The 18,266-nt window shown below is 35.9% G+C and overlaps 1 protein-coding gene across 1 annotated transcript in view; it reads right to left on the reverse strand.

Moving 5' to 3' along the window:
* Positions 1-5,029: 5,029 nt before the first annotated feature.
* LOC121407929 (Fanconi anemia group A protein homolog) overlaps positions 5,030-18,266 on the reverse strand; it is a 51,936-nt gene continuing 38,699 nt past the window's right edge. Inside the window, exons 27-37 of the mRNA XM_041599180.1 lie at positions 17,269-17,342; positions 15,391-15,637; positions 14,687-14,874; positions 12,241-12,346; positions 11,396-11,458; positions 10,303-10,389; positions 8,965-9,327; positions 7,960-8,092; positions 7,244-7,313; positions 5,946-6,114; positions 5,030-5,594 (exon numbers count right to left, since the gene is read on the reverse strand). Coding sequence (XP_041455114.1) covers positions 5,427-5,594; positions 5,946-6,114; positions 7,244-7,313; positions 7,960-8,092; positions 8,965-9,327; positions 10,303-10,389; positions 11,396-11,458; positions 12,241-12,346; positions 14,687-14,874; positions 15,391-15,637; positions 17,269-17,342 — 1,668 coding nt within the window. The 3' untranslated portion in view covers positions 5,030-5,426. The remainder of the gene's footprint in view (positions 5,595-5,945; positions 6,115-7,243; positions 7,314-7,959; positions 8,093-8,964; positions 9,328-10,302; positions 10,390-11,395; positions 11,459-12,240; positions 12,347-14,686; positions 14,875-15,390; positions 15,638-17,268; positions 17,343-18,266) is intronic.

The following is an 18,266-nucleotide window of genomic DNA, read 5'->3' on the forward strand; positions in this document are numbered from 1 at the left end:
GGTGATGTACAATCAGTCGATTTGAAATGCATTAATAGGCATATCTTGGACCTGTATGTGGTTCTACCTTGTATACCTCACATGTATTCATAAAGAAAATTGGGGGGTTGTCAGATTTGTAGAAATGTTTCTCAAAAGTATATATGTATTAATCATGGCAAGAGGAGATTTTTTTTAATGTTCAATTTGTCGAATCAACGCTTAGAGGCTTTTAATCCAAGCTATGCATTAGATGTATGTAAATTGAGATATATATGAAATCAAAATATGTGATTCATGCACACAAATTAAAACAATATATTTGCAATATGTGGAATAAAAGAAAACAATTAGATTTTATGAAATAATTCCTGTCCAGTCTGTGCTTCTTTTAGTGCCATTTTCTTTCTTCATCATACAATTCGGTTTGGTTCTATTTACCATATAAAAATCAAAACAATGTAGTGTAGAAAATGGAAAATAAATGTAAATACTGATGTAATAAAAGACTTAAAAAATATAGATTGATTACTCTAATCAGAGCCATTGATATAATGGCTCTGTTCTTCCTAGAGGTCCAAATAATGGTCCCTAGATTAAGAAAAGTGAATATGTGGAATTCAAGAAGATCATTGAATTCATGGATGACATTTTCAGGCTCCCCTCCCCCCCCATCCCCCGAGAGAAAAATACAGTGTAGATCAAAATCAAAGCAAAATGCAATGGAACAAAACTGTGCCAATGAAAAATAAATTCAAACCTATTTAGTGTTTTGCATGTGTTGGTTTAGGTGACCAAGATTATTCTGCATGGAAACTTGGGTTTTTCCAAGGTTTTCACTATTTGCAATTTTTTATCATGTTTCGTATTACATGTCATCGAAGAACTTGAAATGTAATGTCACTTTATGTGGAAAAAATAAAAGAACGCGGAATTGCACTTTTAGAAAACTGGGTTCCCTAATGCAGTTAATGGCGAGTTTTTGCGATAGCAACAGGGACGGGTTCTACCACATGATAAATCTATGAAAATACCTGTAAAATCACAATCAACAGATACAAGAGCTCTTTGTCGAATATTGGTGAACCGGTACGGTTGCTCTGATGAAAAATTACAAATGTGTCATTTAATACTAAATAGGTTCATTATTGCGGATTGAAATAATCGCTAGAGGGTATTCATTTGTCTCGCAATCTACTATGGTCAACAAGGAAATTCGTGATCACTCTCGCAAAAAGTGTTCACTGGCTTTCTAGGAAATTCGTGATCACTCTCGCAAAAAGTGTTCACTAGCTTACAAGTTCACGAGCTTTCGAGTGCCGCTGCAACTCTTTATCAAATGTGTCATTTGTCGAGAGTCCAGTACTGACAGAACAGAAACGTCGTTGGCGCTAGTAACAGAGGACCTGTTACAACTGGTAATGTGACAGCGATGCCTAATGTTACAACAATGCATTACTTACACATTGAAACAACTGTTATGACTTCACAATCCGACAGATGTGACTGGGCTTACTGTTAGCGCTCTGTTAGGCTAATGACGTTTCTGTGCGGCTGGCACAGGACTATACTGCTGTTTCGATTGATCCATTTTCAACAAAGGCTGCTTTGTCGTGTGATGCTTTTGACAATACGGTATATTCTTAATGTTCCGAGAAGTGTCTGTGTAGTGGTTGAAATAACTCCCTTTTATCTAGCATTAATCATCATCATCATCACCATCACCACCATCATCGCCATCATCACCATCGCCATCATCATCACCACAATAACCATAATGACCATCATCATCATCACCACAATAACCATAATGACCATCATCATCAGTATCATTATCATCATTATCAACAACAAGAACCATCATCAGTATCATCATCACCACAATAACCATAATGACCATCATCATCAGTATCATTATCATCATTATCAACAACAAGAACCATCATCAGTATCATCATCACCACAATAACCATAATGACCATCATCATCAGTATCATTATCATCATTATCAACAACAAGAACCATCATCAGTATCATCATCACCACAATAACCATAATGACCATCATCATCAGTATCATTATCATCATTATCAACAACAAGAACCATCATCAGTATCATCATCACCACAATAACCATAATGACCATCATCATCACCATCATCATTATCACAATAACCACAATGACCATCATCATCATCACCACAATAACCATAATGACCATCATCAGTATCATCATTATTAATGGAACATCACTTTCTTCCCCTCCTTCTCACCATCACTATCAAAATTATCACTTCATCTTGAATAATTACCAGTATAACACTATAAGAGCAGATAAAAACACTCAAAAGGTAACCCATTACTGTTGACAACTGAAATTTTTACTGTACCAAATTTTGAGGGCAGAAAATATCAAAGATATTTCAATTACCATAATCAACTACTATGATGAACATGTGTACTGAAAGATTATAGCACACACTCTGCAAAAATGTGATTAAATAGCAAGTACACTTTTTCTCAAAAGTTTGTAAACCCTACCGCAGAATGCACCTTTGCATGCTAAGTGTAGGATGTAGACAACAACACTACAATGTTCAGCTAGCTCACAGAAACAAGTTTTATTAAATGTAATATTTCATCACCAGATTTCACAATTAAATATGTAACACATGGCAGAACTTTTTTTCTGGTTCACTTTTGAGCACCACTGTACATAGGGCTTAACACATGGAAAAAAAGACTCCAAGATGAAAAACAAGAAACATGATGGCTCCTGCTACTAATCTATTCGCCGACTCAAGCCAGTCTTCTCTCACCTACTCAAGTTTTTTACTACTCAGCTTTCCACTCCTGGTTTACAGTCCTTTTAAGGACTACACTCACTTACAAAAGAATACTCTATACTTTCTAATCTGCACTTTCTCGTCTTTCCAATTCACCTCCATTTCTATCCACTTTTCTTATCTCAGTCTATGCAGGACTTTTCACATTGTGTACCACAAACCTCTTCCGCTATTGTTCATACCACCATGCAAACCTTCAAACATCATTAACGGGAGCGTTTCATGAAAGGATTTTATCCGACAAGTCCTGTTTTATCCGACAATTACCATAGTAAGAGTACCTGTTAGCCAATCAGAATCAGGGAAAGTTGTCAGATCTGACAACTTGTCGGACAAAAATGTTGAAGAAACGCTCCCCAGGTGTGTTCTGATTGTCCAAAATATTTGATTTAATATAATCATCTTTTAGGCACAGGGATAGGGACTTCTTCATCTTTCAAAGAAATTTGCTAGGAAATCCCTATCCATTACTCATTTAAAGTTTATCCATGAAACAAGTGAACTGCCTAATTTTTGCTTCGAATTCATCATTCCACATATCATGAAATGTACCTTTAGTCTCTTTAGAATATCTGACTTTCAGCATTTTAGAGTGTTCACTTCATGTCTATGGTGGTCACAATGTAGGGGATATCAACTGGTGTGTTGGCTCAGTTGGTAGAGTGTCCGTCTCACAACCGGGAGGTCGGGGGTTCAAACCCCGGATGCGTCAGACCAAAAGATGTTAAAAGATGGGAATTGCTGTTACCCTGTTTGACGTTCAAAGAATAAAGGGATAGAGCCTCGTCGATCTGGCGCTGCACAGCGGCTGCCAGGCCCACGATCAACTGAGCAAAGCAAATTTCTGGAGTATTTCATTTTTATTTCGAACAATAAAATACGGATTTTAATCTTTTTCATTTTCATCATCTACATGTAAGCATTACTTTCTTGATAGTACCATGAAGACTTGCCCTAACAGGGCCCTGGGAATGATATTTAAATAGGGGGTGCTAGGGGTTTTGTTCAGAAAACAAAATGACAAGCAAAAAAAAAAGGATTTCACTTCATATGGGGATTTTGGTAAGGAACTAAAAAATTGAAAGATTTGGGAACAATAAGATTTCCATGGGGTGCTGCCTATGTTATATAACATATGCAGAAATATATTCATAAATATCAACATAGTCCAAATCATTCACAATCAAAGGATCTTCTCTCTGAAATACAAGTAAAATCACATGTTAGACTTTTGGTGATAGAGCTTTTGGGAAAATGGCACCAAAATCGTGGAACAACCTACCTCATAGTATTAGATCAATAACAGATTTCAACAGATTCAAATCTGTGTACAAAACATACCTTTTTAAGAAGCACATGTATTAGGCCTATTCAAAACAATATTTCTTCCATTCGCATAGAGACTATTTACATGGTATCATGCATCTCTAAGAACTGCTTATTATTATCATTATGCAGCACCCCTGAAAAACAAATCTTGGATGCTTTAGCACCCCTGCTTCCCAGGGCCATGTGACCGAATTATTTCCCCCCAGGATGCTAGAGAACATCATCACCAGAGCATTGTCTCATTTTGTCCTGGTACATCATTTAAAGGACAAGTCCACCCCAACAAAAACTTGATTTGAATAAAAGAGAAAAATTCAACAAGCATAACACTGAAAATTTCATCAAAATCGGATGTAAAATAAGAAAGTTATGACATTTCAAAGTTTCGCTTCATTTCACAAAAACAGTTATATGAACGAGCCAGCTACATCCAAATGAGAGAGTCGATGATGTCATTCACTCACTATTTCTTTTGTTTTTATTGTTTGAAATATGAAATATTTTGATTTTCTGTCATTGTCATGTGAAATGAAGTTTCATTCCTCCCTGAACACGTGGAATTCCATTATTTTAACATTTTGTGCTTCAGGCAAGGAGGTCCTAATCGTCAAATTCGTAAAATTTGAAATATTGTATAATTCAAACAATAAAAAACAAAAGAAATAGTGAGTGAGTGACATCATCGACTCTCTCATTTGGATGTAACTGGCTCGTTCATATAACTATTTTGTTGAAAATAAGCGAAACTTTGAAATGTCATAACTTTCTTATTTTACATCCGATTTTGATGAAATTTTCAGCATTGTGCTTGTCTGATTTTTCTCTACTGATTCAAATCAACATTTTTCTGATGTGGACTTGACCTTTAACTTTGCTTCAATGCATACTGGCACTATCACATCACATCCCTGATTCATCTTGGGGTTTCCTGCGGGACATGCTGAGGTCCAAATTTGCTGAAAACTGTCCTCGATAATCGGCATCCATGCTCATCACCACTCGCATGAAGCCATAACCTCAGCCCCAATTCTTCCCAGGTTTACTACGGAGCATCCCGAGGTCCAAGAGTGAAGGAACTTGGGAAGATCTTCACAGAATCACTTGACAATCTTCACCTCCTGCTCAAGGTATAACCTCTAACAGGTGCCTAAAGTTTATCATCGCACGAAGCCTTAACCTTGGCTCTTATTCTTCTCATGCTCACTACGGAACATCCCGAGGTCCAAGAATGAAAGAACTTAAGATGATCTTGACAGAATCACTTGATAACCTTCACCTCCTGTCCAGGGTATATCGTCTTACAGCTGCCTGGAGTTCATCATCGCATGAAGCCATAACCTCGGCCCTGATGCTTCTCAGGTTTGTCACGGGACATACTGAGATGCAAGACTGCAGAAATCTAGAGCATGCCAACATCAGATCGCTGGACAAAACCTCATCCTGTATGCAAACAAACAATCAAATAGACAAACTTACAGTTAAATAGTTTCTATTCATTAAATAACATTTTGGGGAAAATATTTCGAATTTGAATTACCTCTAAGGATCTTACAATTTCGGTAACTTTTCCAACATGGTAAGTACCATAGTACAGGTCTCGACAGCTATTATAATAGTGACTATCAACTAACCAACTTGCCAAAGGCAAATATTAATCGAAAATTTGCCCAACAAAATTAGGCAAGTGTTCATTTTTCAAATAAAATATAAAAATGACATTACCCTTAATAAACATAAATGTTTAAAAACATGTAAATTTATTAAGAATCAAGTTTTATTCATCTGACATACCTTGTCTGGTTTGAAGCTTCTTCTGAGACCCCTGGTTGGTTGAAGGGGCTCCCCTCCAGATCGGCAGTATAGCTCACTCAGTGCATTATGGGTCTCAAGCAAGACTTCTATTAACCGAGGATGCTGGGATAGCAATGACTGCATCTCACTTCGAATTGGAAGGAAACTCCTGTGTCGAAAGAACCAAGCAGGATTCAGCATGAAGATATTAACCCCAACTTTCCTCTTACAACTTCTAGCCCACATTCCTTCCACCAAAGCCACTGTGCTCAGGCTATCTACATCCGTTAGTCTTTGCGATTGGGAGCGTTAATAAGAGTTGTGATTGATCCGATCAATCACAACGATGGACGGCCAGAAATGTCAACATCTAAAATGCAAATTTGTTAAAAATATTCTATAGATATGTTTATTCATATACTCATCATTCTATAGAAGATTGAGTGTGATTCTCTTTGTTTACAATGGAGATTGTGCAAATTACCTGTAGAAAAAAAATTATGGTAAAGATGGATTTCCATACAGTTGAGATTGATTTGATCAATCGTAACTCTTGGTAAGACGGGGCCCAGAAATAATTTTTTGTTGATTCCAAAAATATCAGTCTTATTGACCATCCTCAAAACAGTTTAAAGGACAAGTCCACCCCAACAAAAACTTGATTTGAATAAAAAGAGAAAAATTCAACAAGCATAATGTAAAATAAGGAAGTTATGGCATTTTAAAGTTTCGCTTATTTTCAAAATAGTTATATGAACGAGCCAGTTACATCCAAATGAGAGAGTTGATGACATCACTCACTCACTATTTCTTTTGTATTTTATTATATGAAATATGAAATATTTTTATTTTCTCGTCATTGTCATGTGAAATGAAGTTTCATTCCTCCCTGAATACGTGGAATTCCATTATTTTAACATTTTGTGCTTCAGGCAAGAAGGTCCTAATCGTCAAATTCGTAAAAATTGAAATATTGTATAATTCAAACAATAAAAAACAAAAGAAATAGTGAGTGAGTGATGTCATCGACTCTCTCATTTGGATGTAACTGGCTCGTTCATATAACTATTTTGTTGGAAATAAGCGAAACTTTGAAATGTCATAACTTTCTTATTTTACATCCGATTTTGATGAAATTTTCAGCATTGTGCTTGTCTGATTTTTCTCTATTGATTCAAATCAACATTTTTCTGAGGTGGACTTGACCTTTAAGGAATTTGGCATATTTTTCAGCCTGACCATTTTATCCAACTGTTTCTCAACTCTGCATCTGATAACAATTTCAATGTATTTCTCACCTCATTATAATGAGAGGATAGAGTTGGACTACCGAACTTGAGACTAAACTGTGCTGCAAAACTGACGAACCTGTGTTTTAAAAATTAAAAACAGACACGTTAGAGATAAGAATAGTTTTGCTTTCATATATAGTATGATTAATACTGTGGCAGGAATTTCGTACACAATTTACAGAGAAACTGGATTTGAACTAATACCAGATATCATGAGAACATTTTTTTTTCTTTCTCAAAACTATATTAAAATATAAGTAGATTAAACAATAACTTCAACACATGCTTGCAAATATACACTTCAAGTTCCTGTTTTTATTTATAAATATGATTAGCCTATTATAGACTGACTGGCTGATTAACTATAATATGTATTTCCCATGACCCCAGCCAAAACACAATTTATATGCAGGTTCAGTATTCACCTGTTTGACAAAACCTTAGGAAGTTAAGAATATATGAAAATTCAGAGTAATTTTTTTCATATTTACATCGTCACTGTACATTGAATCAAAGAACAGCATAATATACAATAAAATTTAACATAAATAATTGACATTATAATATGAGAAAGAATATTAGATACATATTCAATAGTAATCAAACATAAGGCCTAATTTAACTTTTCAATCTTCTTTTTGCAATTTTTCCAAAAAATACACATGTATTATTTGCTCTCCATTTTATTTCTTCTAAGAATATTTGAGAGTAATCTTACTTACTGTGTACAAGTTGGATCAAACGAGGTACATGTTGGGTAATGAGCACAGAGCACCCTTTTTGTTGACTTTTCCTCCCACTCATTATGTTAAAAGCCTCCTCTGCAATCGCACATTCTAACAAACCCACACAAACCTACCAAGAAAACATATTAACACAAATAAAGTACATAATTAACATTTCTTCTTTTCCCAAGAATGATTAATATCAATATTCCAGAATAATGATCAAGAATTACTTACATTTATCATGTAAATGGGCTACTTTACAGTTGATACACATATGTGATTTTTTTAAATAAGAAAATGGGCATATTTGCCACTTCTGTCTGAATTACTATGAATTATAGATGGCAGAAATGTCATACACAAAGGATAATTCCATTATAGAACCATTAACTTCGTTAGTGAAGAAAAGGAAGATACCTTGTCAAAATGTAACAAATTTTCTTGAATTAGAATGCAGACAAAAATAAATAAGGGTTGTAAAGATAACAATTTTGCTTTCCAAATTTGATTAGCATTTTTGGTGATAAGAGAAAAGTTCTCAACTTTGTTCTGTACAGTCTTATGTAAAAAAAAATCTGCTACACAATTGATTTTTTGTGAAAAATTATTACGTCATTCCTACGTTATGGAATTGCCTACATGTAAAAACCTTATTGATCACCACCACCATCATTAATATCTTATCAGTTTGTCTATTAAATCGATAGTCCACACATTTTTGCTGTAACAAACAGAAAGCTTACTGAGAAGCAATGCAGAGTTTGAATGCAGCCCCATCTACATTCCATAAAACAATCATTTCATACATCTGACCCACCTTTTTTCCATTCTTTATTTTTATGAACTCAGTGCTAAAGCAATAATAATTTGACAGCATTATAATCTTTCACTTGATCTTGAAAACAGAGATAAATCACTTCAGGAATTCCCACATAGGTGTTGGATGTACACATAGTACTTCATGAAATTGCCCAAATGTAAAACACCACATCATCTCACCTGTTGGTCATGCTGATTATCTCTACTCATCGTCTGTATTACAGCGGTCAAGGCTCTACTATCATCCAAACTGCACCTTCTTCTCACTGCCTCATATAAAACTAGAGAAAACAGCCATGGAGGGGTCTCCGTGGAAACACTGCATCCTGAACTAGCTGCATTGCCCACAGACAATGACCTCCATGACGATGTTGATGCTGTCTTTGATGATGCTGATATTGCTGCCGATGAGGGAGAGCCAGAGGTATGGCCTGTGAGGTTGTCTGCAGCTGTATATAGATCCTGGATGTTCCGGAAGATGGAGGGAATAGGTCCCTGTCTGTAGGCTTGCAAGATGAAGGGCCTGATTCTTCTCCAATGAACCTACATGTAAAAATAGAATATTCATTCAATATGATTTTTTAAATCAAAATCAGTATTTTATACTTTCACGATTTGTATTTATTTCCTTCGCATTGTTTCTAACTAAGTATTGCTGTATTTATGCCTTTCATTTTTATCTGTAAAAAAATTCATATAAATACGAACATGGTGAATCTTGAAATATAATAAAATTATTATTATCATATTATCATCAATGGAATGCCTCTGGCAGTCTCATTTGCATTAGGGATTGAATATAACAGCAGTATTGACTTTAAAAACAGATGAAATTACTACTTTATCACAAAAGCACCATTCATTTGATAAAAAATACCAAGTTCACTGACCATTAAAGACCTTTGACCACATCATGGGATTACTCATGAAATGAGTTCTTAATCTCCATTGCATTATGTGGCATCTTACCAAAGGTCAGAGGCTCTGGAGACCAAACTTAACTTGGATGCACGTTAAGAGGAGGGAAGGGTATTTTCAAAGTGGTTTCGCAGGAGATTTTAGAAGCTGTCAAGAGAAACTGCATTTGCTATTTGATTAGGAAGTTTCCATTCAGGGACAGAACGTTGGACAAAGCCAAATTTGTCAATATTAATTACCTCTTGGTCTGAAAGCACTATTTTTTTTTCTAGTGACAGAGGTGCTTGAGGTAAAGAAATTGCCTTGGGGTATTATTGAAACAGGGGCGGATCCAGGATTTCCCAAAGGGGGGGGCATATTTCTGTGAGGAAAAATTTGACAAGTAAAAAAAAAAAAGTCTTCACTTTCAAAAAGAGGGGGGGGCACACTTCTGTTTTAATGGCATTTACAAATTTTAATTTTGCTTCTCAAAGGGAGGGGAGAGGGGAGCACGGACCGGCTGTGCCCCCCCCCCCTGGATCCACCACTGTATGGAAATATAGCATAGCATAAAGGTAAGGTGCATAAGACATGGGTACACAGTTGTTTTCTATCACTTACTGCAGTAGATCCCAAGAGGAGAGGTGTGGATAGGAGAAAAGGCTGCAGGAAGGAATTCCCGCTACTCTGGCAACACGTCACTAGTCCCTGAAACCAATGATAATATCAGACTTACAAAGTGAAAATGTCCATCATAGGTATGGGATTAGAAAACTCACCATTAAGGATTAAATAAATAATTTTGTGGAAGTGACATTTTTATGGGATTTCAGGATTGAAGGCCAGTATGATTCAACCAATTTAAACAGTATCAGCTAGAGACCTAAACTACTCACATACAGCCTGAATTTCTACCCAGGATGCAACATAGATATCTGGTAGTCTTATCATCATCATCATCATCACCATCATCATCATTATCATCATCATTATCATAATCATCATTGTTATTATTTGTTTGGCTTCACCTATGCCTGGGAGGAGAAAAGTGAACTGAATCTTTAATGACCCACAGGTCTCTCCTCCTGATGTAACTGATGGAGGGGTTAGGAGAGATGCAGGTGGACTACTACACCAGGGTTTTTCCCTGCTCTTATACAAATAGTGCAGTTTGCTCTTAAAATACAAAGGTGGGGACTCTGTATAGTTTGTGATTATATATTTACCTGTTAGATTGATTAATTATTTTCTGCCCATGTTCACAACATTCATATACCGAAATATTTGCAAAGACACAAAATACTTATATACTGATTTAAAGCACCCTGGCTTGTTTTTCAATTAAGATTGACTAGCAATCATGGTTTTTAAACCAGTTTTCACAATATACTTCCAATTCTTTTTAAGAAGTATATGCACTGAGACTATGAATAATATGCATGGGTCTTTGGCAGAATATTCACAATGCCCGAAAGTGCCTTGTTCAGTTACCCTTTCACAGATTTGTGAAAAATCCTCTTGCAATTTCACATTGTAAAGTCTCACCAAAAAAAAAAAATGACCAGCAAAATATGGTGTATGCAGTACATGTAACTTTTTTGTATAGAAAACTGAATTCATAATCTACCCCTAAATGATGAAATACTTTAAAATTATACATGGTTTGCAACAGAATTCAAGACACAATTGTATGATTTAGTTTTCAGCATGTTACCTTGACAAGATGAGCAGATAGAAGATAGGACAAGCTGCCCCATGTTTCCATACAATGATTTCTCTGCAAAGATAGACAAAGACAATCACGTTATCCAACATAAGACACGTGCAGTTATTGAAGATAGAAGAGAAACAAAGTGGAGATAAGATGAACATTGATGTAAGAAGCTATTTTATAACTCACTCTTTTCAAGTTTTGATTCATGCATTCCTTTAAATGAGATCTTTCTTCAGCACCAGAACAGTTGCAAGTTTCTATTTTGCAATACTTACAACAACATCCTGGAGAATTTTTGTCATCATGTATGATAAATGTATTTTATGTATGTAGATTTACTTTCTTTTTTTTCTTCTTTTAGATTGTTCTTTGGGCCTGATGTTACCATCATAAAATGATGAAAAGTGGCCCATGACTGCCACGTAATAAACCATAATTAAATTAAAAGTACAAGGTTTTACATCAAGCTAATTAAATATGTGTTAACACTATTTTTTTATCTGTCCATGTTGGGAGCTATTAAAGGGAATGATGAATTCCACACCCGAGCCGTCCATGGTATATATGAAGATTGATGAAAAGAAGTGTTTCGTTTTAGGACAGTGACTCTGTAAGGGTGGGCAGCTGCAGTAGAGCGCATCAAACGGACATTTAGGGCCATGGGGGGGGGGGAGAATTCCAGACAACTCAAAGAGATGGTTTATCTGACAATGAGAAATGTGATTGCATAAAAATACCAGTGAAAAGATTTTAAATGTGGACAAAAATTGAATTGAATTATGACAATATATATTCCATGCACTTCAGAAACATCATCGGAGAAAAAGAGACCACTTTACACTTACCAGTTTTGTCCCAATAAAATGAGAGAGCGCCTCAAGGTCCTTCTGCCTGGGACTTGACTCAGGGTGAGAGGTAAAGAGAAGGTATGGTGGCAAGCAGCAAGTAATCCTGGAGGAAAAAAAGAAACAATTAAAAAGCAAAGAATACGACAGAAAAATTCAATAGTTAACTGTCTCTTGATCTAATCTTGCTTGCCAACACATGACTTGTTACCAGTAACAGTAAAGAAGACACCTTGGGTTTTTCATAAAGCTGTTTGTAAGTTGAGTGACTTTATGAAGGACTGATGTTTTTTCTTTTTGTTATGGTAAATCAGCGCGCGTTACTGGCACTGGTCCAACGGTCCAAGACCAGTAACTCTTAAGAAATAGCCAGATTTACTGGTCTGACATGACCAGTAACAAATATATCAAACTATAGATGATATTTTCTCTTCAGTAAATAATACAAATGGCTTTGGCATCTTAAAAAATGACTTTCCAAAATTGAGAAATGGTTCTCATGAATTATACTGTGCTTGTGTATGCGTGTACTCTTTGTTAGTATGCTTTTTTTTGGGGGGGAGGGCATTAAAAGACAGCAAAATAAACAAGTCTTTTTTATGTTTTTCTTAATTTTGGGGACCAGTAATTTTAGGTTCGGACCAGTAAAAAATTGAAAAACTGGGTATCTACTGGTCCAACATTAACAGGTTGGACCAGTAGAAAAAAGGGTTAGTGTAGATCACTGGACACACCAGATTTTCATCAGTAAAAGATTGTACAATTTAGCTTATGCTGCTATCATTCTTGAATTAAAAAAAAAAATACCATTATCATTATAATAATTCATAGGTGTTGATTTAATTCTGAAGAGAAGTCACCAGTCGTTGTAAAATCGTTTGTAACTTATGTACAGCTTATGAAACACCCTCCCAAGTCCTGTCACACAAAGTTAGCGATGAATTGTATGCTTGATTTTCACCTACATTGTAGCCAATGCAATTAATTATGATAAAAAAAATGTTTTACGAAGACTGCTAAGATTTGTATTACGGGCCCCTGATCTGTCAAAAAAAACTAAGTGGTCTCAATGTACCTCTCATCTCATTGAAGTTCATTGGCTGCTTGTTTGTGACAGATAGCATTATCGACAGTGGCATAATGAGCCAAATTTTTTTAAAAGGCTAGATATCGTGTATCACGTAAATATTATATTAAAAGTTGCGAGCAAGCGAAAGATAAAGCAAACAAGTGGAATGCCTCTGGCCGTCTCACCTGCATCACGTGGTTCAATATAGCAGCAGTGCTGACTTTGAATACTACTCTAACTCGCACAAGATGTTCAGTGATACATGGTTACTCTTATGTCCACTTTTTATGAACTAGACCAATAAACTTACAGAGATATGATGGTTATTCAACAAAAAACCCCAACATGGCCAAAGTTCATTGACCTTACATGACCTTTGACCTTGATCATGTGACCTGAAACTCGAACAGGATGTTCAGTGATACTTGATTACTCTTATGTACAAGTTTCATGAATCAGATCCATAAACTTTCAAAGTTATGATGGTAATTCAACAGATATCCCCAATTTGGCCAAAGTTCATTGACCCTAAATGACCTTTGACCTTGGTCATGTGACATGAACCTCATGTAGGATGTTCAGTGATACTTGATTAACCTTATGTCCAAGTTTCATGAACTAGGTCCATATATTTTCTAAGTTATGATGACATTTCAACAACTTAACCTCGGGTTAAGATTTCGATGTTGATTCCTCCAACATGGTCTAAGTTTATTGACCCTAAATGACCTTTGACCTTGGTCATGTGACATGAAACTCTAATAGGATGTTCAGTAATACTTGATTAACCTTATGGCCAAGTTTTATTAACCAGGTCCATATACTTTCTAAGTTATGACGTCATTTCAAAACTTTAACCTCAGGTTAAGATTTGATGTTGACGCCGCCGCCGCCGTCGGAAAAGCGGCGCCTATAGTCTCACTTTGCTTCGCAGGTGAGACAAAAATCCATATTTTTATTTTTAAAATGCAATTTTGTGATAGATTTGGACATATTATTAAGAAACATTTGAACACACGACCCTCTGATTACAAGGTGAGAGTCAGAACCACTACACCACGGCACTTCCACAATAAAAACATTCTAATATAATGCAAGATTAATGGAATGATAGTATGACTAATTAGGTAGCCATGCAACAGTCGGGATGATATACAGCACATAGAAACGTATTCATTTGATGTGCCACAGTAATGTTGCTTTTAATACTATTAGTAACATTACAACAGCAACTGACACCTAATTGTTTAACCATCGTTTCATTTCCTGTAAAAAAGACATATTTTCATTCTCATACCCATTTCATAAATTCTACATTGCTTATGCACTTTAACAACTGGTAATGGGCCAAATGTTATTATCCAAATCAATATTAACCTCATAAATGCTTGAATTTCAATTGCTTCTGTTGGAAAACAAGAGTGAGAAGGTGCTTCATCAGGATTCGTCTTCATCTTGGCTTCACGTTGATAAAACTTTCTCAGCAACCACGGATCATGTGACTTCTCTACATCACCTGACATCTGACTGTCCACCTGACCGACATCAACCAATGAAATAAGCTCCTGGGAAGTGAATAATAAAAATAATAATGATAATAATAACAATAATAATGATATTGATATTAATAATAATAGAAAAGTTTTTTGTAAACAATGAGAGTATTACCATATTGATTAATGTCCATACTTCACTCCCTGGCTTTCTAACGTCTTTAAAAAAATATAACACTTCTCCCCTTACCCCCTGGAAAAGTTCTTTGTGTGACCCTGGGTGCTGCCAAAATTTTGTGACATGAGCCCCCCCTTTACACTAAAAGGTGAGCCCCCTGGGATGTTTGCCCCCCCCCCCCACCCTCATGAAGTGCATCTGGGGAGTGTTTCATCAACAATTTTGTCTGACGAGTTGTTAGATCTGACAGCCTTCTTTAGTTTTGACTAGCCGAGAAGCACAGTTACCACGGTAACTGTCTGATAAAATGAAACTTGTCGGATAAAACATCCGACGATTCTCTTCATGAGACACTCCCAAGATGCACCTGACGACATTGCAACATATTTCCAATTTCTAGACAGTTTTACCTGTAATGACTGTAGCAGTTCTCTCCAAGTCGAATGTCCACCATGACATCTATGATGATGATGACCATCCACGTCCTTGCTGTCATCCACTCCATCAGTCACTCTCTGGTGGTCACTGTGGGTCTCATAGTCCATCAGTCCATTGATGAGGGTCTGGACGGCTGGATCGTGACCCCCTTCACAACCCCCCTGGGCCTCGGGGAGGGGTAAGAAGTAACAGAGGATGGCCCACTGGTGGTAGTCATGTCTGTGTAAAACATATCACAATACAGGTGAATCTGCCTAAGTCTTGGGCTAACCAAATTCTTTGTCAATCAGTTTATTTCACAAATTCAATTGCATACATGGCAACTAAATGGCTGAAATTCTAGCATGCTTACAATAATTGTCCAGCAAATTGCAATTCAAATTAGAAGACGGTAGACTACAGAAGCATGATACCATTATACATGTACACATACAAACATTATCAGGGAAATAATTACAAGGCAAAAGCAATTTTGTGTCTCGCCCACTTATAAGAAAATAACCAGAAATATCGTGATTTGCGAGGGCACGCAAGAAAATTATATCGAAACTTCATTGTGAAATGACTGGGATGGAATAACACTTGTCATAAGAGCCTTGCACATAAACTTTAATGTTGACTTGAAAATGACCTTTGACCTTACCATGTGACCTCCGACTGCAGCATAACATGCAGGTCCCCCAAGTCCATCTACCATCCAAGTTTGGTTGAAAAGTGACTTACGGTTGCAGAGTTAGGTGTCATAAGAGAGTCTTGCATGTAAACTTTAACGTTGACCTGAAGTGACCTTTGACCATACCATGTGACCTCTGACTGCAGCATAACATGCATGTCCCCAAGTCTATCCAACATTCAAGTTTGGTTGAAGTGCAACTTACGGTTGCGGAGTTAGGTGTCATAAGAGAGTCTTGCATGTAAACTTTAACGTTGACCTCAAAATGACCTTTGACCTTACCATGTGACCTCCGACTGCAGCATAACATGCAGGTCCCCCAAGTCCATCTACCATCCAAGTTTGGTTGAAAAGCGACATACGGTTGCGGAGTTAGGTGTCATAAGAGAGTCTTGCATGTAAACTTTAACGTTGACCTGAAAATGACCTTTGACCTTACCATATGACCTCAGACTGCAGCATAACATGCAGGTCCCCCAAGTCCATCTACCATCCAAGTTTGGTTGAAAAGCGACATACGGTTGCAGAGTTAGGTGTCATAAGAGAGTCTTGCATGTAAACTTTAACGTTGACCTGAAAATGACCTTTGACCTTACCATGTGAACTCAGACTGCAGCATAACATGCAGGTCCCCAAGTCCATATACCATCCAAGTTTGGTTGAAAAGCGATTTACGGTTGTGGAGTTTATGTCATTGCAAGTTTGTGATGGACGGACGACAGACGACGGACGACAATTGGATCCCTAAGTCTCGCCTTCACCTCTGGTGGCGAGACAAAAATTGCATATAATATTTGTTAAACATTACCAACCTTTAAAGTTAACACATTAATAAAAAACATCATAATGGAAAACGCATAAATTACATTTAAATAATTAGGTAAAGAGTAAAGGTGAAAGACTAGTAAAAAGTATTGCATGGACAGACATAATGAGAATGAAATTAATACAAAAAATTAGATTAATAAAACTTTTTCTTTTAAATCAAATGTAATTCTTTTATATCTGTCAATCTTTCTGTTGTTTCATCCCCTCTCTCTCTCTTCTATGTGTTTTCAAATACTTCATTCTCTTTTCCCCTCTCTAGTTGAATACATAAATAAATAAATTTGATAAATTTTAATTTAGTGGATATGTATAATACCTATCATGTCTTTTTGAGAAGGGGAATGTTTACCTCTCTAAATCCATCAACATATCTTCATGTGGGCTAATCTCCAGCTCGTAAGAAATCCACTGAGAAAAAGAAAGCTGTATTTGAAAAAAGGTTGAAATATGTTTAAAATCATTGGTATTAGTTTTTCTCTTAAGTCAATCAAAAAAATAAATATCATGAATATGAACAAAAGGAATATTATATTTCAAACAACTTACTCATCTGTGAAGATCAGTTGTCTTTTTATTGTGAGAAAAAGTGAAGAGACTTGCATCTCACAGGATCAATAAATTAAATATTTTAGATAAACAATATAGACAAGTTCAAGTGAAAAGTGCAAATAACAATGTTACAAATTGTTCTTTGCATGTGTGCAATAATTATGGAAAGGTTTCTGGATTACTCACTTCAATTCAACATTCAAGGGCAAAAAAAAATGGGTTTGTATATCATATATATAAAGGTTACCATATAACACTAGCTTTGGTTTAGTTTAAAATGTTCCTTAACAATGCCAAGTATACAATGTAATCATAGGGAGAGAGATGCCTAATTTAAAATCAATTCCTGATGAATTTGTACATAGGTCCTTTTTCCATGTTCATTTACCTTCAATTATGATTCATACATAAAAAATAAGAAAGACATAACAGACATCCTACTGCAGCATTTGAACATTATAACACAAATTAATGAACAAATAAGACAAGGAAACAATCTAACGCCAAATGTATTGTTAAGAATTTATGAGTAAATAAAAATGATTTGATGGTTGTAACAGATTCAAAGTACTCGCAAGAATTCACCAAGTGTGATGTTTTTTTCTATTCAATACCAGATATTTGAAATAGCCAGAATCCTCTATAAAAATCTAAATGGATTTTATTTATTTTTTGTTCATACCAAATAAACTGAGGTAATTTATCAAAGTAAGCAACATTTATAACATCACTGGGGCATAGTGGTCTAGTGGTTATGACTTTTGCCTTTCAATCTGAGGGACGTGGGTTTGATTCCCA

Source organism: Lytechinus variegatus, chromosome 2 (genome assembly GCF_018143015.1).
Source record: "Lytechinus variegatus isolate NC3 chromosome 2, Lvar_3.0, whole genome shotgun sequence".
Lineage (NCBI taxonomy): Eukaryota > Metazoa > Echinodermata > Echinoidea > Temnopleuroida > Toxopneustidae > Lytechinus > Lytechinus variegatus.